General features: G+C 53.8%; 1 protein-coding gene across 2 annotated transcripts in view; it reads right to left on the bottom strand.

The window, feature by feature from the left end:
* SMYD2 (SET and MYND domain containing 2) overlaps positions 1-21796 on the bottom strand; it is a 52723-nt gene that overhangs the window by 1777 nt on the left and 29150 nt on the right. Inside the window, exons 3-12 of one of the 2 annotated variants that reach the window (XM_089312186.1) lie at positions 18049-18143; positions 16426-16536; positions 14076-14136; positions 13263-13387; positions 9607-9674; positions 7205-7307; positions 5001-5111; positions 4538-4658; positions 3520-3694; positions 303-411 (exon numbers count right to left, since the gene is read on the bottom strand). In XM_089312186.1, coding sequence (XP_089168312.1) covers positions 303-411; positions 3520-3694; positions 4538-4658; positions 5001-5111; positions 7205-7307; positions 9607-9674; positions 13263-13387; positions 14076-14136; positions 16426-16536; positions 18049-18143 — 1079 coding nt within the window. The remainder of the gene's footprint in view (positions 1-302; positions 412-3519; positions 3695-4537; positions 4659-5000; positions 5112-7204; positions 7308-9606; positions 9675-13262; positions 13388-14075; positions 14137-16425; positions 16537-18048; positions 18144-21796) is intronic. The other variant, XM_002717406.6, reaches the window with a different exon arrangement.

Raw genomic sequence — 21796 nt, 5'->3', positions numbered from 1 at the left:
CCCCGATTCCACCCCTGCAGCATCGCACACAGCTCTGCCCTCACCCTGGTGCCCTGGCCCTGCGTGGCCTCTGCCCACTGTCTTGGCTGGGCAAGGGGCAGGGCCTCAGGAGGAGCGTGTGAGCAGCCCCACCTGCCTTCCTTAGGGGAGGGCCTGGGTGTAGAGCCCCTAGGGACGTTCCTGTGCCTGCTAAGTGGGTCAAGAGCTGGCCTCCTCCCCATCTGCCCTCCAGCTGCGTCAGGCATGAAGCCGGCCTGCAGGCCTCCCGGTCGCCCCAACCCTGAGCCCCGCAGCCCACGTACCTTCCTGAGGGCTTTCTCCCCTGCAGCTTTGTTTTCCAGGCCCAGGTAGAGTCTGCCCAGCTTTAGCCACATGGAGGCCACGTTGAGGGAGTACAGAGGGTAATGCTTGCTGGAAAAAGAGGAGACAACAGGTCACCTTGTCAGAGGCCGCTGGGCTCCCAGCCGAGCTCGCACGGCGGGCAGCCAGGCTCCTCCAGATCTGCAGGTGGCCAGTGAGAGTGTGCACGGGCCCACGGCACCTAATCCCATCCCTGGCATGCGGTCTGCGGAGCTGCATCGGAACCGCAGGAAAAACCCTACACAGAACATTTGTGGTCTCCGTCTGGATTTTTCTACTTCAGATATGCCCAAAGCAAAGCAATGGGAAAACACCTATTACAGTAAATGACCAGGGGCTGGCGCTGTGGTGTAGTGGATGGGGCTGGCACCTGCAGTGCTGGCATCTCATACGGGTGCCGGCTCAAGTCCCAGCGTTCCCTTCCAATCCAGCTCTCTGCTATGGCCTGGGAAAGCAAAAGAAGATGGCCCAAGTCCTTGGACCCCTGCACCTGCATGGGAAACTGGGAAGAGGCTCCTGGCTTTGGATCAGCCCAGTTCTGCCTGTTGCAGCCATCTGGGGAGTGAACCAGTGGATGAAGACTTCCTTCTCTCTCTGACTCTACCTCTCTGTTATTCTGCCTTTCAAATAAATAAATCTTTTAAAAAGTGAATCTTTAAAAAAAAAAATACCTCTTGAGGCTGGTGCTATAGTATAGCAGGCAAAGCCACCACCTGCAAGGCTGGCATACCACATGGGTGCCAGTTTGTATCCCAGCCACTCCACTTCTGACCCAGCTCCCTGCCAACAGCTTGGGAAAGCAGCAGAAGATGGCCCAAGTGCTTGGGACCCGGCCACCCATGTGGGAGACCTGGATGAAGCTTTTGGCTCTTGGCTTCTGCCTGTCCCAGCCATCTGGGGAGTAAACCAGCAGATGGAGGATCCCTCTATGTAACTCTTTCAAATAAGTTTTTAAAATGTCCCATTCACATGAGAGCAACAACTAGGCCTACCCGTTCACACTAGAAAGCCGCCCAGCATGCTCTAACACCTCAGCTTTGTCACACCCTGTGCTCTGAGTTTGTTTAGAGAAACCTACAGCTGCTCCTTCTCCCAGAGACACTCTGCTGTCTAGAGAGGGCTGTATATACAGGTGTTCTTTGTATGTGTTTGAATTTGAGAGAGAGCGTGAGCTCTCTTCTACAGGTTTACTCTCCCAATGCCCACAGTGGCCAGGGCTGGGCTGAGGCCAACTCTGGAAGCCAGGAACTCAGTCCAGATCTCCCACCTGGCTGGAAGGAGCCCAATTATTTGAGCCATCACCACTGCTTCCAAGGGTCTCACACTGTCTCTTCAGTTTTAACTGAGGGTTGACAAGGAAGGAGCCACTGATGCAGCCTGTAGGCAAGACAGAGGAGGGGAATATGGATGAGGGATTTATTACAGGCTAGTCTGTCCCACAAAAGCACATTCTAGCTGACTCCTGGGCAAGGGGCAGTATGCTGCCTGGAGGGGCCCTGAAACCAGCAGCCCTCAGAAGGCCAGCGCTCTCCTGGCAGATTGCACAGAGGGAGACCAGAGGACTCCCTCACCCCCACCCCCAGAGGAAGGGGAGGCTTTAAGAGGAGCTGCAGGCTGGCGCTGCGGCTCACTAGGCTAATCCTCCGCCTGCGGCGCCAGCACACCGGGTTCTAGTCCCGGTTGGGGCGCCGGATTCTGTCCCGGTTGCCCTCTTCCAGGCCAGCTCTCTGCTGTGGCCAGGGAGTGCAGTGGAGGATGGCCCAGGTCCTTGGGCCCTGCACCCCATGGGGAGACCAGAGAAGCACCTGGCTCCTGCCTTCGGATCGGTGAGGTGTGCCGGCCGCAGCGTGAACCAACGGCAAAGGAAGACCTTTCTCTCTGTCTCTCTCTCTCACTGTCCACTCTGCCTGTCCAAAAAAACCAAAAAATCTTAAAAAAAAAAAAAAAAAGAAAGAAAAGAAAAAAAGAGGAGCCGCAGTATAACAAATTCTGTTTCCTAGAACAGCATCTAGGAGCTGGCCTCCCCTTGGGCTCCCCCTGCTGGTGACTCAAGGCATACTGGGCAGAGGTGGCAGTGGAAATTTGATTACAGTCCCCAGATTACAGTCCCCAGCCTCTGCTTGAACAGGTGCGGGGGCTTCCGCAACTCATGGGAAACACGGGGATCTCTGGTCTAATGGCCAGAGATTCCATTCACTGGGTCTTAAGGGGATTCTGTAAATGTCTGTCTGTGTTTAATGAGCACCCCAGGGACTACACCCAGCCCCAGTGTGGGCAGTCGGAGCCAGATGACAACGTGGCAACTTCCTCCTATCACACACTTCTGGGACAGGACACTTCCTTGTGGCTAATATCAGCAGCTAAAGCTGATGATGTTGAGTAACCACAGCCAACCCGCTAGTCCCAGCACTTTCCCTTTCGCAAACTGGGGCTGCAACCTTTAAAAGGAGGGGGGCTGGCACTGTGGCTTAGCAGGTAAAGCCGCCACCTGCAGTGCCAGCATCCCATATGGGTGCTGATTTGAATCTCGGCTGCTCCACTTCTGATCCAGCTCTCCGCTATGGCCTGGGAAAGCAGTATAAGATGGCCCAAGTCCTTGGGCCCCTGCACCCCCATGGAAGACCCGGAAGAAGCTCCTGGCTCCTGGCTTCGGATCAGCATAGTTCCAGCCGATGCGGCCAACTGAGGAGTGAACCAGCGGATGAAAGACCTCTCTCTCTCTCTGCCTCTCCTCCTCTCTCTGTAACTCTTTCAAATAAATAAATAAATCTTTAAAGAAAAAAAAAAAGCAAAGGGAGGGGATGCTGTGTTCTGGCAGCTTCAGAGGCACCACTCACCACAGCAGGGGGCGGACAAGAACAGCAGCACCACCTGGGCAGTATGCTCACACCAGCCTGCGGTACCCAGCACAGGCGCTGGGCCCTGCGAGGGAACCTGCTCCAGCACCCCACGCACAACCCCAACCTGCCTCCCCCGCGCTCTCTTTGGTGTTGGGAGAGAACAGGCGTGGCTCAGGGCAGCAGCGCCCTGCACCTCGTGCCTCCGGATGTGAGTGCTCACAGGAGGCGGGGGCGGCTCCCCAGGCATGTTGTGGCACGGTCCCAGCAAGCATTCGGACCCACCCGCGTCCAGGAGGCTCTGAACGGCCGTGGCAATCACCTGTAGGGCTTAATGATCTTCTGTCCGTATCTCAGGGCTCCCTCCCAGTCCTGCATGTAGAGGCAAACGCCCATGGCCTGGTACATCATGTGCAGCATGTACACATTACTGTCCTCGAACACGGAGCCCATCTTCTCCTGGCTGAGCTCACAGATCTCCAGCAGCTCCGGAGGGGGTGCAGGGGCGTCAAGGAAACGACAGGCGGGGGCTTCCCCAGGCAGGGCCTGAGCCGTTCCTCTGCCCCTGCCCGCTCCACCCACTCCCTCGTCGCCAGAGAAAGCAGGTTCCAGAAAGCCACACACAAAGTGGGTAGAGATTACATCTTCCCAAAACTCCATTAGGGAAACCTGAAGGCCTCACCGGCCACACAAAACTACAAGCATCTTCGCCCCGGCAGGCAGAGACCCTCAGTCCTGTCGTGACTGAGGCTGGTGACCATCACAAATCCTCAGTGTCTCCGTGGACCGCAGTCCTCACCCGGCTGGAACCCGAGCGTGGGAGCTGCAGGAAGCCAGTGCCGCTGCCATAGTGCAGGGAGGCAACGCCACCTTGCCTGTCCCGCACTGCAGCCGCACCCTTGGGGGAACAAAGCAAACCCCCTTTGAACCTCCCAGAGTTTCAGAACACGGATTCTGGCAGTCAGCAGAGCTGTGCACAAGCCTAGATCTGCCCTGTCCGCCGAGGAAGTCACTGGGTACCGACAGCCGTGCCCTCGCCTGCGGGGTGGCCAAGGCAGCAGTCCCGCCCCAGTGACCTGGAGGGGCAGGCCGCGATGAGCCACGCCGTAGGTACTGCGCCTCCCCCAGCGCCAAGCACCCAATAACCCAGGGCCTTCAAGGCCTTGTCCTCCCCGCTCTGGCCAGACCCGCCCAGTCCAGGATGAAGAAACCAGCTTTGTACACAGCTGACGGGGCAGTCCCCGTCACGGGAGGCCGCCACGTCTCCACACCCTCAGCAGGAGGACTTCACGCCCACCCTGCCCCGAGCCTGGTCCCCGAGGTGCCAAGGCGAAGGATATACTTGTAGTGCTTGGCCCGCCTGAACTCCTCTATGACGTTGCGTGCGTATCTGACCATGTCCCGGATGGCTTCTGCCTTGGGCGGGTCACTGAGCCGCCGGATCTCCACCTTGGCCTTGTCCTGGGGAAATGCCCACAAGTGCAAGGCGTCACCACCCCAGCAGTAATACGTGGAGGCAGTGGCCTGTTCAGTCTACGGCTACAAAAGAATGAAGGGAACCCATCTGGTAGACCCCTCTCTCATGGGTACAGTGTCACGGGGGCGTCGGCATCAGCCACGAGCGACAGGTCTGAACAGAGCCCGTCTAACTGGCTCCCCTCCGGCTGACTCCGGGAGGCGGGTCTCAAGGCTCAATGCCGCAGGTGGAGACACGCTGAGTGAGACAGGCGAGCTCCTTGTGCACAGGGGGTCCCCACCCCACCCGGAGTGCAGGGGGCGCCCCTGCCCCGCCCGCCAGCCTGCCTTGTCTTTGGTGGTGCACTCCAGGCACTCGCAGGTGAAGAAGTAGGAGTCTCGTAGCCGCTCGTTCCTGTCCTCTGTTGGGTACAGCAGATCGATGTAGCTGGTGAAAACCTAAGCGGTGTGGGGAGGGCGGCTTCAGTCTGTGGGCAGGAAGCTCACCCCTTATCACTCCCGGGGCACCGTGAAGCGCTGGGTGGTGACCCCGCAGGAGCAGGAGGAGGGCTGTGGGCCTAAGCACACTGCAGCCCCGAGGCTGGGCAGCCCTGGAAGGCCATCTCCCCGGTGGGAGACAGAGTCCAGGGGATGGGGAGGCCCTAGAAGAGGAAGCTGGGGGACCAACAGGACCGCTGCCTCCCAGACACAGCAAGCTGAGGCTCAGTCCTACGTCTCCTGGACAGCAGCCAAGGCCCCACTGGCCAAACAGTGGACTCGTCCTTGGGTCGGTCCTGTGTTGCCTCTGCCTGGCCTGTGTTTAGCTTCGTTTATTTCACTGCTTGGGGTGGTTCCTTGTCAGAGCTGGGGGCTGGGGCTGGGGGAGGGGGAGCAGAAACACGCCTGCCCAGCCCAGTCCACCTTTCTGCTGACATCATCTGGAACAAGAACCACAGCTCAGGAGCCTGGGATGGGCGGCTCCAGGCAGCTTCAGGGGTCGGCTCCGGGAAAATGCAGCCTCGAGGGTGGCGGCGCACTGCTGCCTCACCTGGGACAGCTCCTGACCCTGCAGGGCATCTTAATCTCTGGGCTCGCTGGGTTCTCCCGTCCTTGCTTTCTTGCTGATGGGGTCTGGAACTAAGATCTGGGGCCCATAGAGGAGGCCAGCACTTAAGAAGGCTTGCCTGCCCTCCCTCGCCGGGGATGGCCCTGACTACCCGTGCCCCACCATCGGGCAGACGCCCACCTGCACTGGCACATTGCCCACTGCTGCCAGGGACCTTGGGCACCGCCAGGCACGGGGCTCAGTGCTGCAGGGACAGCCACGCTCTGCCCAGCCTGAGCGCAGGCCTGAACGCGCTGCAGCTCATTCTCACGCCCTGGGGAAGGGGCTCCTTCCTCTCCGAACGACAAGTACCTCCAAAGCACTGACTTGCCTGACTGGCGTTTTGGATCCAGGATGGCATAGGGCAGACAGAAACAGCAGCCAGCCTGGCCCTGCCCTGCCCAATTTCCTTCAAAATGATGGCTGGACACAGTGCACCAAACAGAAGGTGCCAGGAGATGGCGCCAAAGGCCACTCCAGTGTCACTGCTCACAGCCCAGGCTGAGCCGGAGGAGGCGACGGGCGGCTCCCAGGAGCCTGAAGATGAGTCTCCCACCAGTGTTCGCCCTCACAGAGTCGGGGTCGTCCCGGCAGGACAGTGGGAAACTCAGACCCCGTGGCCCCCGGGGGATCTCCTCATCATGGAGGATTTAGTCAAGGGCAGAGAGGCTGATCTGTACATTAGGCTTTCCGGCCCCAGTTCAGCTGGGGACCAGTGAGCAGCTTCCAGGGAAAGCAAAGCATTTATCATTTAACACACTGACGGCTATATTTAAAATGTCAAGTTCCAGATTTACAACAGCTGAGAATTACTCAAATGGAATGTGTTGATGACAGCCCTTAAAAATCCACATGGGGTGCATGAAACCTACCAAGGAACACAGCACAGGTGCCCAGCACCTCAGCAGGCCAGCCCAGCACGCAACGCCTGGCTCTCCACATGCCTGAGGGTCCCAGGAGGGAGGCTGACGGGGTCTTTTCACCAGACTGCCTCTACTTCCCCCGCAGCACATACAGCTGGCCAGGCCATCTGGAGTACACTCAGTGGTGAACTTGAACCTGCAGCTCAGACGTGGCATGGCACGGCGTGGATAACAGTGGGCCTCTGACAGGCAAGGACTCCCCAGTGAGAAGGCTCAAGCTCAACTGTGTGGTGGTAGAAACAGACTCGAAAGAGAACCCCATTTTCAACCTGCTCATCCCAGCAGTCTCCTTTATCAATCTTCAAGAAAAACTTAAATGCATTCTTTCCTGTTTCTTCTTAACCAAGTGGAAGCCCCTGGGGTACAAGACTCAAAAGCACAGCTCACAGGCCTGATCACTCAGCCCCAGAAGGCCTGCGGACAGTCTGATGGCTGGAATCACTGGTGGCTGGCAGCAGAGTGACAAGTGACAGGACCCGGATCTGTCCACCACATGCCCCAGCCACAGATAGCCACGTACTCACCTCCTCGCCAGGGCTGATTTCCTGCACGGCTCTTACTTCCGCCAGGGTCCCCTTGTAAGTCACAATGACGTTGGGGCAACAGCTGTGGTTCATCAATGCGACACTGTCAATCAGAAGAGAAAACCCGGTTTTCTGAATGAGACAAACTGCAGGGGCACCCTGGGGCTCTTTACTGGCTAGGCTAGAAGACCTGAACCACTGTAAGCAGTCTCGGGGCTGGCCATCACCCACTCAGAGAGGGTTCTGGGTACTTTCAGGATAACAGCCAACATTCTGAACTTCACTGAAAAGTGGGCTCTACAATTCCAAACAGTGACATCCAAATCTAGAAAACACAAAACACGTGCTCGAAAACAAGTGCCGCAACTACTGCCTCCTGACACACCCAGGCACCAAAATCCACTGCCCACCGCGAGCAGCAAATGGGGCTGCCACCTCCTGCATGTTTGCTTCAGAGGCTGAGAAACGCCAGGTGCCCGGGCGAGGCAGGCCCTCGTGGTCCCCGAGACACCTGCAGGAGCCCGCTCTGGGTCTCTGTGCTTCAACTTCCTCATCTGGAAAACTGGGACAGGACTGTTCCTGCTGCTCTCTGCTTTTCAGGGACAGCAAGGAGGAGAGAGAGGGAGAGAGAGGGAGGGGATGGGGGAGAGAGAAGGGAAGGGGGGAAGAGAGAGAGAGGTGAGGTGCTTTGAGCTTTCTGATTATATCAAGGTCAAAGTTCTGAGAACAGAAATTTCTAAACTACAGGGGAAAAGTGCTTGATCTCTGAAAATGCTGCCTTTGAAATCACAATGCCAAGATGATTTCAGCCCAAAGGGACTTTTCCCCCAATTAAAACTGCCCGGGAACTGGGGCTCAAGCTCGTCTGGGCACTTGTGTCCATGTGCATCGCTGCTCTGCTGCCCAGTGCCCCCTGCCCGACCCTTCAGAGGCCAAAACCCACTCTTGGGCTTGTCCCAAGAATACAAAAAGGGAATGGGGGTGTCAAGAGTGAGAAGGATGAGCTGCCCGGGTGCGCCACGTCCAGTGGGGGAGCAGGCCTCAGCACCTCCTGGGGGCTGGAGGGCTGAGCAGGCTGGCCTTGTGCAACTGCCCTCTGTGCCTGGGGAGGACCACCTCCGCCCACCGGGCTCCCCAGGAAGGGATGCACAGATAATCAATCAAGTAAACAGAGGCACCAGAAGGGTGGTTGTACAAGAAAGAACAGCAGGTTTCTAGAACCGTCCAGAACAGTACTGAGTAACTCCTTTCAGGACACCAGGCCCGGGGCCACACTCCTCAGCTCCCTCTTGGCCCTATGGACACAGAGAGCAGGACGCTGCTGCGTCCATCCTGGCTCTGAAGCTGCTGAGGGGAGCCTTCATCAGGCGGCCCAATGCTTCTCTCTTCCTCTCTCCTTTTCCCAGGGGCCAAGGTCTGAAAGAGCCTCTCCCAAAGAACCACTTTCTTTCTTCTTCGCCAGAATTCAAACTGCGAGTGACACCGTTCTGGCTGCAGGGACTGGCTGCGTGAGCATCCTTGTCTCTGGTTCTAGCGAGCTGCTTGCCAGATAGGGACCTGCACTCAAGCTGCTTCTCCCTGTGGCCCACGGGACACGCGCACACCGGCATCGCACGTCTGGGTGTAAGCTGTCCCCTACACTTCATCAGAGTGCCAGAGCAGTCGGCGACTTGTGACCTGCCTGTGCATGGAGCCGCTCGACCACGTGCAAAGTTTCCCGGGCTCCTGCCACGAAGGAGGAATTACGGAAACAGCTGTTCCACCCGAGAAGACAAGGCCCAGAGCTGCACGCGGCAGTCGGCTCAGGTGAGCCCCACGAAGGCCTCCGTGTGCCCACTGCCTAGCCTTCCTTGCATTACCTGAATGTTCCAGAAGTAGAGAGAAAAATCCACCAGTTGTCCGAAATGTTCCTCTGGTCCATGACTGACAAATTCACAAATTCTCCTCCCCAACTCTGTGCCTGTTTCTGAGCTAGTATTTTTCAGAAAGGGCAGATGCAGAAGCAGCTCATTTGCATGAGCCTATGGCCGAGTCTTGGCTGGCAATTAATATTTCACTTTGAGCGTCAGCAACCCAAACATACAACCACAGATACGCAAAAAGCAAACTTCTCTGCGGGGCCCGGGCCGTGCCTCCTCTGCCACTGTAAAATGTTCTCTAATAACAGCTCCCCGCCTCGCAGGGCTCAACAAGTAACTGCTCTCTTAACTACTGCCTTCAGAGCCGTAAGGGTAGGGGAAATATTTTGAAATCTGGCAGATTAAAAAGCAGTCTTAATTCCCTTGGAGATTCACGTCTGCCGCATGCAGTTAGGTGGGTTATGTAAAAATCCAAAAAAAAAAAAAAATCAAATTAGTGTTAAATAAGTACAAAGAAGAGAAACGAAGTCCAACTCAGCCTACTCGGGGAATATCGCAGATCCCAAATGAGAAAGCTCTTCATCTTCAATGGTGAAGCCGTTACAGTTCACCTGCGGTTAGAGAGGAGAAAGAAAGGGAAAAGAGCTAAAGCTTCTCTCTGGATCCACACTGCGGCTTTAACTTTGACCTTTAACAAATTAACTACCAAGAACTTCTGCTTTCGTGGTTTTTCAATCTCCCTTTTGCCCACGGTATCCTTTGTGCAAACAAAATTTACTCATTACCTCCACCCACCCCTATGTGAACAAATACAAGCAGAACTGTTGTTTGAGGCACCCTCGGGTGTAGCCAATCTACCCACTTCCCAGTTTTTAACTCAGACCCCAAGGCTCCATGGACCAAAGTCAGGACACCCAGAGTCCAATCTGGTTACCCACAGCTGCGGGGTGTGATCCGGAGCCCATTTCTTAGTCATTTATCCTCAAGAAAAAGGAATCATTTAACCCAACGCCTAAGACATAAGGGGGGCAGTTACTGTGAAAGCCCTGACCCATCAGGCCTAGTAAAGAACGGAGACCTTGACTTTGGTGTTGTGGCCAAATCGACTGCAGCCTGTTTCAAAGCTACGCTGCAGTGAAAAGCACCGAGGACAACCCTCACCCCCCTGGAGGGCCGGTTTAGGACTGCCCTAAAAAGTCACCTTTCCCCAGACAATTATGGAGAGACCGAAGTGCTACGCAGAGAAAGATGTGAACAGACCAAAACCTGTGGCCTCTGAGAAGGACAGAGGCAGGATTCAGATGAGACCCTCTGGCAGCAGAGCCTGCTTCCCCCCACCCCAAACTAGGTCACGGTTTTTCCAAGACTGGTGCGTCAGCCGAACACTAACGTGGCAATTACAGTTAAAACGGACGGGCCAAGAACAAAGGTTTGGAAAACCTGGTACACAGGGAGGCGATAAGGGCCATGCTGGGTCTGCCTGGCAGGACTGACCACTCAATACTGAGCAAGGGAAACAGGAGGGTACCGTGGGTGAGAAAAACAACACGCAGACGCAGCCTTTGAAATGCTGAGGGCTTGGGTGTTTATAAGTAGAAGGCTTAGCAAACTCGGTTTTGTGCCAGCTCCACGTACCTGACTGTTCAGCCATGGAGACATCTTCCCCCCACCCTTAACCAACGACCATGAACCAACAGGGCGAGCAGAGTAAATCAGGACTTTCATTCATGCAACAGAACGCACGGAGGCGTGAACCACACGCTTCCTGCCCCGAGTGCTCTACGTGCGATCTCAGACTGGGCCCTAACGCCTCCCGAGCGTCTGGCACACACAAAGGACAAGTGCCTGCAGACGGCCCACAGGACACGCGTACACCAGCATCGCACGTCCGGGTGTGAGCTGGATGCAGGGATTCAGCAAGTTTTCAAGACTCATCCACGGGCAGACAGCTCCCGACAGGGCTTGGGGGTGAGAGTTCGTCCTTTGCTTTTCGGTGCCCTCCTCGGCAGCAAGGCCACCTGGGCCCGTCTGTGACTTCGGAATCCTTCATGCTCCAACCTTCTGTGCCTGTCAGTCCCCTGATGCCCTCCCCCTCCCCGCCCCCACACTGCCTCTGCTGCACACTTCTTCATAAGCTAAGCATCACTGCTGTTCCTTTCCGGGAGGCGGTGACGGGGTTCTAGCCAAATCCTACAGCAATTTTCCTGCCAGCTTTCTGTCCCTTCTGATAGCTCCCTAGGGAAGAAAGGGGAACTTGCATGTTAAGAAAGATGCATGGGCCACAGTCCTTTTTTTTTTTTTCTTTCTCCCCAAGTCAAATCAGGCCTAAGTGCCTTGCTAAAGCTATTGTCATAATTAGCATTTAGACTAGATGTAGGCTGCACACCAAAAATACACTTCACAGCCATGCACCTGTTCCCAGAGATTACAGCACACCTCGATGCTGGCAGAGTGCAGTCACCTTCGGCTGCCAGCTGCTGCGGGGCCACGAGTTAACCCTCAACAGCCTGCAGTGGCCAGAGGAAAGGGCTCAAGGTGGGGACAGCAGACAGGCAGCTGGGGGCAGTGGGGCAGGACCAGCACGGGCAGGGGGGCACCTCTCACTTTGGTTCTAGACTTTTCTCTGGGGACATTCCATGCCCCGTGATGCATGCTTTTAACCTTTTTCCCTTTTCAGCATTTTTGAAAGTTTCATGGTGCTCACTGTAGAAAATTCAGAAAGATCACCCAGTGGAAAAGGCAACACGTTCTACAACTCCAAACACAAAACGCTGTGAACTCTATTCCAACACTTTTCAAATATGTATGTGTACTTTCAGGCTGAGAATGTTTTTCACATCCTGCTTTCATAATTATCCATGTCATTTATTACTGCTTCCCCACCTCTTTAGACAGGCTCTGCAAGCTTGCATCCAACGGCCAGGTCGTAACTCATTTCACCAGACTCCTACGATGGCCATTTACACGACTTCTTTCCCCTTTCCTCCTTGTCCTCTTTCCCCTCTGCCTCTTCCTCCTTTGGCTTTTACAGGAACCCTACCGGAAGCACCCTGCGTGTGCCTCTCAGTCCACAGTCCCTGGTTCTTTCCCTAGCAGAGATTCCTGGAGATGCAATCACAGGGTCACAGGTGCCATTCACTCTCTTCTAAGACCCAAACCTGTTCTGATCCTCCCAAGCCCCGCTGCGTCTGGAGGCTGCAGGTTCCAGCCGGGGGCGTGGTTGCTTGCCCCATGGAGTAGTATCTAACCCTTCTCCCCCTGGAAAGTCACCTTAGCCAGGTGCCCAGGCTGCAGAGGCGCACAGGGGCATGTGAGGGAGAAAAACCCAATCGAGTGCCTCAGGCCAGGGAGAGCAGCCCTGGAGGTGCCCGGAGGTCTGCGCACCGGGCCGAGTCCCGCAGAGGGCCGACGGCTGTATCCTTTCTTCCCTTAACAAGGTGAAGCTCTTAGCCTTGGTGCCCAATTCTTTAGTCGCCTTTAAGTTGCTCCTGTTTATAAGCCTCTCTAACGTCTTGTCACAGCTCATTCTGGAAAACCCAGGTCACTCTGAGGGAGATTCTCAGCAGCCACCAGAAACGACGTCCCCCATGGGACCCGGCCTGGACTCCTGTCTGCCAGCTGTCCTTCCTCGGGCATCGCAAAGGAGCCTCCTCTCGGGACACCTGTACACCTCGGCTGAAGTAAAAACACATGAGCGAGAGAAGGACATTTCCTGCTAGGGTGTACGGTACATTGAATACAAGAGCTTCAAATGGCTTTCTCTTTGCAAGGAGCACAGGAGTGACAGAGAACTGGGGCACTGGCCACTCCTTTGCTCTCCTGATCTCTGAGGCCACACCCCTCAGTGAAGGCCACACCCCTCAGATGGGACCTGACCTGCTCAGGTCACCGCACGAGGCTATGGCAACAAAGGGCCCAGCGGGTCCACAGCCTCGGCTTTAAGTACGAGGGGCCTTCAAGAAAAAATTCATGAAAAATCTGCATGATGAAAGCGCTACGTGTGGATTTCAAAAAAATGTGTGCACTAAAGTCAACTTACCTGGTAATTCACTTTCACACAAACTTTCTACGGCACCCTCAGTGGGGGCCACGGTTCTGTTTCTGTTTGCCTTTGCTGCGGGGCTTGGGGAGGGGGGGCTCAGGGGTGGAGCTCAGTGGGGGAAGGGCCAGACCCAGTGGGACCAGTGCTGACCCCTCACCTGGGCGAAGAGCACCACGAGGCTGTCGTGGTCAGGGAACTCAAGGTGCTTAGAGTAGAAGTGATGGAGAGCCGAGATGTCACTCTGAATCAAGTCCTTCTTCTCATTGTCCAGCTTATCTAGATCTGTGGATACACAATCCGTTACTGCTGGTGGAAGACTCCAGATTTCTAGCTATATCCTTTGTTGTTGTTTTTTTCACTATGCATGGCATGGAAAACTGGGGGAAATAAAAAACTCACCATGATGAGCCCCAGCGAACACATTGGGTCTGATGAACGGGCCCCAGGGGAAAAGAAAGCACCCCATTTTTCCCTCCTCCTCCTTATAAGATCAGAAGTCAATCAGGTGTGAAATGTCCACTGGCCATTTGCAGGCAGGTCAGCAATGTGTGCAGGTGACTGGTAACCAGCCTCGGTCTCATCGGGGCCCCCAGCCCTGGCATCTGTGATGGGCCCTAGCTCGTGTGTCACAATCAAGCCTCCAGACAGCCCCAGGTTTAATGCTTTTCCATAAGGACAAAGCAAAGACCTATAACCATGCAGTGAGCCGGCACAGCCAGCAGGAGATGGCTTGGGATGCACTAACCCATCTTGTGAGCTTCTACCTCCCTGTAATTATTTCCTAATAAACCTTGTCTACTTGGAAAGAAAAAACAGTTAAAAGCATTTTTTTTCAACAGTACACAAGTCAAAACCTAATCACTGAAACAAAACATCCCCCGGCCTCCCACAAGCACAGGCCACCCCTTCCTCCCCGTCCCACCCGATCCACATGCAGCTCCGGGCTGCGGCCGGGCGCACACAGACTTACGGGATTCAAACTCCTCCACAGCCAACAGCTTCTCTGACGGCGTTCTCTCGGGGTGGCTCTTCTGGTTGTTGGGGAAGAAATCACACAGAAAGAGCTGAACACCCAGTGTGCACAGCGGGACTCTCCCTGCTACATGAACGTGAAGAAACAGCAACCATTGTCGAGGAAGCTGAAGGAGAGATCTGCTTGGGTGCTCAGAGTGTGGGCACTGTGTCCAGACCCAGGGGGTGGTGGACTCTCTCTGAAACACCTGCCCACCTTGCTCTCAGCACCCTCGGGACACTGTGCACCCAGTAGGCTCGGAAGTGCTTGTTATGGGAACAAGCAGGGCCAGAAAACAACTTTTTTTTTTAGGGCCCTTACTTAAAAGGACCGAGTCTACAGACAAATCATCCTATTTATTATTTCTTGCTCTTAAAAAGGAACAAAAATCAAACCCCCCATCCGTTTTGCACTTTCTTTAAGCATAGGCTAAAATGATCTCGAATTCTGTGTTTCAAAAAGAACACTTTTGGTGGCATCTGTGAGCCCAGATTCACTTTAAACGTGTGGCTGGCTTTGTTCTAGACACCCCAAGAGGAGCTAACAATAGTAAACCCGCTAGGCTTTGAGCACATGAATAAACTTGGTGTTGACAAGAGTTCAAACGCAGAGCTCAGGAGCTGGCCTGAGGCCTCCTCTTTGTAATCTGGCTATTCAATTTGCGGATACAGGTGGTCTGGCTGGGCGCTCACCTCCCTAGTTAACATGTTAGGCTTCCCCTCGGAAGTTTGGTAGCCGGTCTCCCCTAATCCTTTGCAGGCTACTAGAATACCAATGCTCTGGTTTTTTTAATCATCAAGTCCTAGAGAGATGAAAAGATGGTCAGGTACCTTTTCATTTAATAGACTATTACTAGTAGTAGTAATTAAAATACAACTTGAATGGAACTCGCATAAACTCATTCAGCCTGCCCTCCTGGTGCCAAAACATCTCAGTAGTTCTTTTTATTGGGGGAGAAGCAGAAACCTTTCATTCACAGGATGCATGTCTCTAAGATTAATAAGTCACCTTGCCCAGGAAAGCTTTTCATTCAAGAAAGTGCCCCAGCTTCTTCTGAAATCTTCCCACAGCCACTTCAATAGCTTCAGGAAGTCAGTGGGAGAAGAGAAGCAGCCACAGGCTGGGCTTCCATCCTCCCGAAAGGCAAACCCACGGCAGCCGATGCCTTACTCACCCCTACCCTTTCCTTCAGCCCACCACCCTGCACTCGTTTAAAGATGGCCGATTCTGAGGACCCCCAAGGTGAACTTCCCCCAGGACAACAGTTCTGACTTCTCGGTCTCACTCCCCAGGCGGCCCCTGGGTGGCTCTGAGCTGGCCAAGTGGCATTTCGGCAACACCTGACCCAGTCCGAACATAGTGGGACAATGACCTCAGGGCTGGGCAATGTTCTCCTGTTTGTGCAGCCCGGGATCCTAACTCGGCCTGGGGACACATCCGTGCTAATCATTGCAATCACACTTGGCTGAGATGAAAACGAAATGGAACCATTTTTAAGGAGCGAGGGGCTGGCAGATGTATGGAAGTGGTGGATGAGACTTGAGCTTTTTAAGATTCACAGCAGAGAGGCCTCGCTGCCTACCACTCTGCCCAACGTGGCAAGGCCAGACCTCCTGGGGACACACACTTTCTCAGTTCCATGCTGCCCATTTCACAAGGGCAAATCCCATGGCGTTTTCCTCTCCTCTTTTTAGTTCAGGCCTTTGGAGATCAGGTATCTAATTATGCCATCAGGAAGGACTGGCCAGGAGGGGGGACAGCGAGCTTTGCTGGCTGTGTCTCTGGAGAAAACAGTTGTTGGCCATCCTGTTGGCACCAGGGCCACTTCGCTCATTCCTTCTCCCCTGCCTCCTTGCCTCTCTCTGCTTCTACCTGTTGGTTACTTCTCCCCCCCTGCATTTGCCATCGTCCTGCTGGTTCTACTCCTTGCCTACCCGTCTGCAGGGAAGAGAGCAAGGAGCCAGAGAAAGGCAGCATACAGATGAGGGCAGGCTGCGCTCTCTCCGCCACAAAGGCAGGAGGGGAAAGATCTCAAAGCTTCTCAGGCCAGTGTGGTTCCCTGGGAAGCTCTGGTTATTCCTGGTCAGGGCTTTCAGGCCATGTTTTCCTATGTGAGCCTGGCTGTGTTCCTTGCCCAGGGTCCAGCTGCCTGGAGTGAAGTTTTTCCCTGTCCATACAGATAGTGACAGGAATCGGAGACCAGGAATGTCAGACAAGAGATGGTCACCATGCGTCAGCTGCTTGCCTTTCTGCCCCTGGAGGAAAAACACAAAATGAAATGCACCTGAACATAATCCCGCTTCCTCACCTGTTTGGCCAGAATCCTCGCCGTCAGTCTTACAGTCTCAGAGGGATTCCAGTTTTCCCCAAAAACAACCATGGGAGAACACTCTAGCTTGTGCATGGGCCAGTCTTCTTTCTGGGAAGATTGAAAACAATTATCACGCACACACACAGAGCCCCTCGTTCTTCCAAACTTGGGCACCTGTCTGTCATCTGCCTCAGCTGTCAAACTGCAGGGGCCAAGGACCTGGGTATTAGCCGCCCCCTCCCCCGCCCACGCCCCATTCGTGCTCTGCTCCCTCCTGATTCTCTTCTGAATCTACCCTCATGTCAATCCAAACACAGATGAGGGCCTGTCACGACCACTGAAAAGTCTGGAAGGAAAGCAAGGACTGGAAATAAGTAGCAATAATCTATGCAAAGATTCACTTGATTAACAAAAGCAGCAGAACCTGTGTTCCTTTCTATCCCGTTTTGAGGTTCTTGTGCCCCAGGGAGAGGGTGAAGGACACGCACACATCACTGGGTCAGGGGAGGGAGGAGGGTTGGGGGGCTGCGAGACGGGTAAGGTGGGGGAGGAGTGGAGGAGTGGAGGAGCCTCAGAGGCCAGAGAAGAAAGTGATCCCAGGTCTAGGGAGTAAACGGTGATGCCGAGGCTGGTGCCAAGTTTCATGGGAGACAACCGGGCAGTGACCTGGCCTCAGACAGGGCATCGCTGACTGATGAAAACCAGTTTTGGCATCCAGGAGCGAGAGGCTGCTGGGAACAGAAACTGGACGTGGAACCTGGGAGAAACAGGTGAGGGCCGTGGGAGCTGCCTGTGAGCCCGCAGGTGTTCGGGGATGCGCAGACGTGCACTCTCGCGGTGAGATGCATTCCCTCCTGTTCTGCCCGCAGCCACCCCCAGCTCGAAGTGGACTGTCCTGGCCCAGCTCTCACTCGGGCTCCACAACCACTCTCTGACAAACACTTCCCCACTGCCCTCGGAGGAGGTCTCGGTCCTGCCCCCTTCTCGACAGCCCTCCTTCCTGCTGTGCTGCAGCCCGGCCTCTCTCACCATGTCTGCCGCCCCCGCCCACCACCCAGATGCACCTCTGTGCCTTTGGCCCCACGGACTCGCTCAAGGGAGGAGCCAGGGATCCTGTGCAGCAACGCAGTCATGTCAGTTCTCAACGCAGAACCGTCTAATGGCAGACGGTGAGGTCCCAAAGATGGCCTGCAAGGCCCCACAGGCTGGGCACTCCCTCCGTGACTCCACCCTCCGCATGGGCCGCAGCAGTGTCCTGGACATCCCCTGAGCACTGCCAGCCAAGCTCCAGACCTCCAGCACGTGCGGTCTTCTGGCTGGCACGCTCCCTCCCTCCCTCTTCCTCTCCACGCCTGGCTCCAAAGTCACCTTCTCAGGACCCCAGCTGTGATCACCCTGCCAAAAGTGACACTGTCCCCACCGCTATCCCTTGCCTTATTTTCTCACTGCTAGAAATGGCACATATTTGTCAGTGTATGGCTTGGTATCTACCTACCCCCAATAAAATAAAGGACCCAGAACTACTACGTGTGCCTGACACTTACAAAGCACTCAATAAAGCTGCCGAATGAAAGATGTCGCCCTGCCCCTTCAGCCCAAGAAGGAAGGACCTGGTGTCACCTTGTGATTAACGCAGTAAGGTGGCACAGCCCCTTGGCTCAAGGTCTGTCCCAGGAGTTCCGCGGAGTTAAATGATGCCGCGGTGCCGAATGTAACTAAGGGCAGGGAGAGAAAGAAACAAGAGAAGCTCAAGGGGGAAGAGGCTGTTTACAGCCAGAGCCTATAATGAGAGCACAGTGCTGAGGCAGGTGGGTCTGGCTCCCTGCAGACCCATCGTCCCCCACCATACACACCCCTGCAGAGTGAAGAGGGAGACACAGACAGGGTCCCGGGACACCCGAGGGAAACGGGGAGCACTGTGACCCCAGGAGCTCTAAGAAATGTCCACTTTACGACACCATCTCTGTCCCTGAGGGGTCTTTAAGCTGCTGTTTTTATGAACTGTGGGTGATGCTTTGATGTTGACCAACACCGATAAACTCCTGGAGAAAGAACTTAAATGTTAACATTTGTTAATATAATTTGTTCATTATTTATGAACACAATTTATTGCTGCAACTAATTTGAAATTTATGAAAATAAATTTTGAAAAGTTTAATATATAAATCACAGTAAGAGAAGCACAGCCACAATGATAATCAGAAAAATTATAATATGCCGTAATAAGTTATTTAAAACTTAAAAAACAATTCATGTATTTGTGTTTTCCTCAAAGACTTGAGAGATACATTCCTATAAACTTTCCTTTTGGATCTGGAAAGAAGTCAAACAGACTCTGGAGAACGACAGAGGATTTTCAAAAGCATAACCACTGACAACTGTAATTTCAGTAGCTTTTGTAGATGTTCTCTTTCCTGGAGCCTTAGTATGGTATTTAGCAACTGGTTTTCAACTACTGACTTAGTGAATGCCCTATTCTCTATATGTGATGGACACCCCTAATTTCTTAGTCTGTTTGGGCTGTTCTAGCAGGGTAGCCATAAATAACAGAAATTTGTCATAATTCTAGTGGCTGGCAAGTCCAAGTTCATGCCACCGTCAGATTCAGTGTGTGACTAATTTGAAATCAATGTGACTCTAGAATACACAGCACCTGCAGATACTGATGTAAACGTCCTCCAAGGGAAGGGAACCCAACTATAAGGCAGTTGCTGGGGGAAAAGTGGAGTGCATGCCGGGCTGGGCCGCAGGGAACCCGCACGCAACCCGCACGCCCGTCCCGCTCTGCAGCCACGAGTGCCAAGCCGGCCTCTTAATCCCTGTGCGTCTGCCTCCTGGGCTGTAAATAACATGATCCCTAAGTCACTTAACAAGTCCAGAGCTCAGAGTCTGTGAGTTTACACCTTCGAACGGTGATGATCAGACACAAAGTCTGAAGACAGCTAGCAGATGCAGCACCTTCAAAGAGGGACAATCAGGCACCTGTGCAAACACGCAGGGTGCTGTGGGGATCCAATAAGCTCAAGCACAAGCAGCACTGAGAACAGTGCCTGGCACACGCAGTGGGGCACCTCCAACACAGGCTGCAGCTGTCCGCTGACTGGTTCATTTCTTCATTCATTCATTCATTCAACAAGCGGAGCAACTGGCCCCAGAGGCAGGGATCGGGGATGAAGCCTCTGCCTACAAGTAGTTTATGGCCACATGAGAACACAGAGGGGAGAAAGAGCAACTGTAATTAGCTCCAGTGCAGCACCAGGCACTGAAGTCAGATAGCTGGGGAGGCTGAAGGAAAGACTCACACAACCTTCATGGGGCGGGGGAGGGGGACACTTACCACTGTAACAATGTTTCACTTTTCTTTTTGTGAGGACTGAGCAGTAAATACCACAATGACACCAGCTGCACAGCTTTAATACTTTTTAAAACGAAGGAGGCACTTGGGCTTTTAGCCTGGAGTTCAGATGGTGATGACGCTCACGTTCCACATCAGGGTTCCTGGGTTTGGCCCCTGGCTGTCTCCTGACTCCAGCTTCCTGCTCAAGCTGACGCTAAGAGGCACTGGTGATGGCTCAAGTGAATGGACACCTGCTGGCTGTGTGAGCGACCTGAATAGGGTTCCCAGCTCCCCGCTTTCCCATCCCAGTCCCAGCGCTGACAGCACCTGGGGAGTGAACCAGAGGACAAGAGCTCTGTCTCTGTGCTCCTCAAATTTAAATACATACATACATACATACATACATACTCAGGATGTGAGGAAAAGTCTCTGGTAGAAAAGTCACAAAGGTCTGAGGCATCGTTCAGAGAGACGGTCCACGTATCTTAAAGGACCAGACACAGGCTGCTTGCCCTGATTTTATTCAGAAAAAAATTTAAGTCACCTGATTGGAAAAATTGGGAAAAAAAAATTAGGCTAACCTGATGAATAGGGATGAATGTTATTTAGCAGTTTTATTTTCAAATATAGCAGTTCTGTTGTAAACAGAGAGGTTCTGTAACTCTTTACTTTTTTTTTTTTTTTTTTTTTTGACAGGCAGAGTGGACAGTGAGAGAGAGAGAGAGAGAGAGAAAGGTCTTCCTTTGCCGTTGGTTCACCCTCCAATGGCCGCCGCGGCCGGCGCACCGCGCTGATCCGATGGCAGGAGCCAGGAGCCAGGTGCTTTTCCTGGTCTCCCATGGGGTGCAGGGCCCAAGCACTTGGGCCATCCTCCACTGCACCCCCTGGCCACAGCAGAGGGCTGGCCTGGAAGAGGGGCAACCGGGACAGAATCCGGCACCCCGACCGGGACTAGAACCCGGTGTGCCGGCGCTGCTAGGCGGAGGATTAGCCTAGTGAGCCGCAGCGCCGGCCTACTCTTTACTGCTTTTTTAAAAACGTTATCAGTTTTTCTAAAAATTATTCATTTTTCTTCAAAATTCAAGCTATTATTTATGCCTTGATTACAATGCCTCTAAAATTGTATGCAGGGGCAGCACTGCTGTGCAGTAGCTTAATCCTCCAAGTGTGGTGCCTGCATCCCATACGGGCACCGGTTCTAGTCCTGGCTGCTCCTCTTCTGATCCAGCTCTCTGCTGTGGCCTGGGAAAGCAGTACAAGATGGCCTAAGTCCTTCGGCCCCTGCACCTGCGTGGGAGACCCAGAAGAAGCTCTTTGCTTCTGGCTTCAGATCGCCTCAGCTCTGGCTGCTGCAGGCATTCTGGGAGTGAACTAGCAGGTGGAAGGCCTTTCTGTCTTTCCCTCTCCCTGTCTGTAACTCTACCTCTCAAATAAATACATAAATCTTAAAAAAAAAAAAAATTGTTTATGTAAAGTGGAATCCCATTTTCCAGAAAAACAATATAGACATATACGTTGAGTCTTCAAGAAGGTCATGGAAAATGAGTAATTCTTTGCATTGATGTAAACTTTAAAAAAAATATTTATTTATTTATTTAATTATTTGAAAGGCAGAGTGATTGAGGGGAGAGAGAGAGAGAGACAAAGAGAGAAAAAAATATGTTCCATCTGTTGGTTCACTTCCCAAGTGGAGTGGCTGGGCTGTGACAGGCCAAAGCCAGGAGCCAGGAACTCCATCCTGGTGTTCCATATGGGTGCAGGGACCCAAGCACTTGGGCCATCCTCCACTGCTTTCCTAGATGCACTGGCAAGGAACTGGATCAAAAGCGGAACAAGCAGGACTCAAACCAGTGCGCACATACATACAGGATGCTGGTGTTCCAAGTGGCATCTGCAGTCACAACACTGGTCTCTAAACTTACTTTTTCACTCCTTTTTTCCCAGTAAGCGTTTAAGTACTCTCACACATGCACACAAAAGGGTGCAGAAAGACACACAGCCAAGCATTTGCCCTAGTGGTTTTCTCTGGAG

The sequence above is a fragment of the Oryctolagus cuniculus genome, chromosome 13 (genome assembly GCF_051225735.1).
Source record: "Oryctolagus cuniculus isolate XC-2025 breed Fujian yellow rabbit chromosome 13, ASM5122573v1, whole genome shotgun sequence".
Lineage (NCBI taxonomy): Eukaryota > Metazoa > Chordata > Mammalia > Lagomorpha > Leporidae > Oryctolagus > Oryctolagus cuniculus.
Note: the sequence above shows the minus strand (reverse complement) of the source record. Positions and strands in the feature narration are given on the sequence as shown.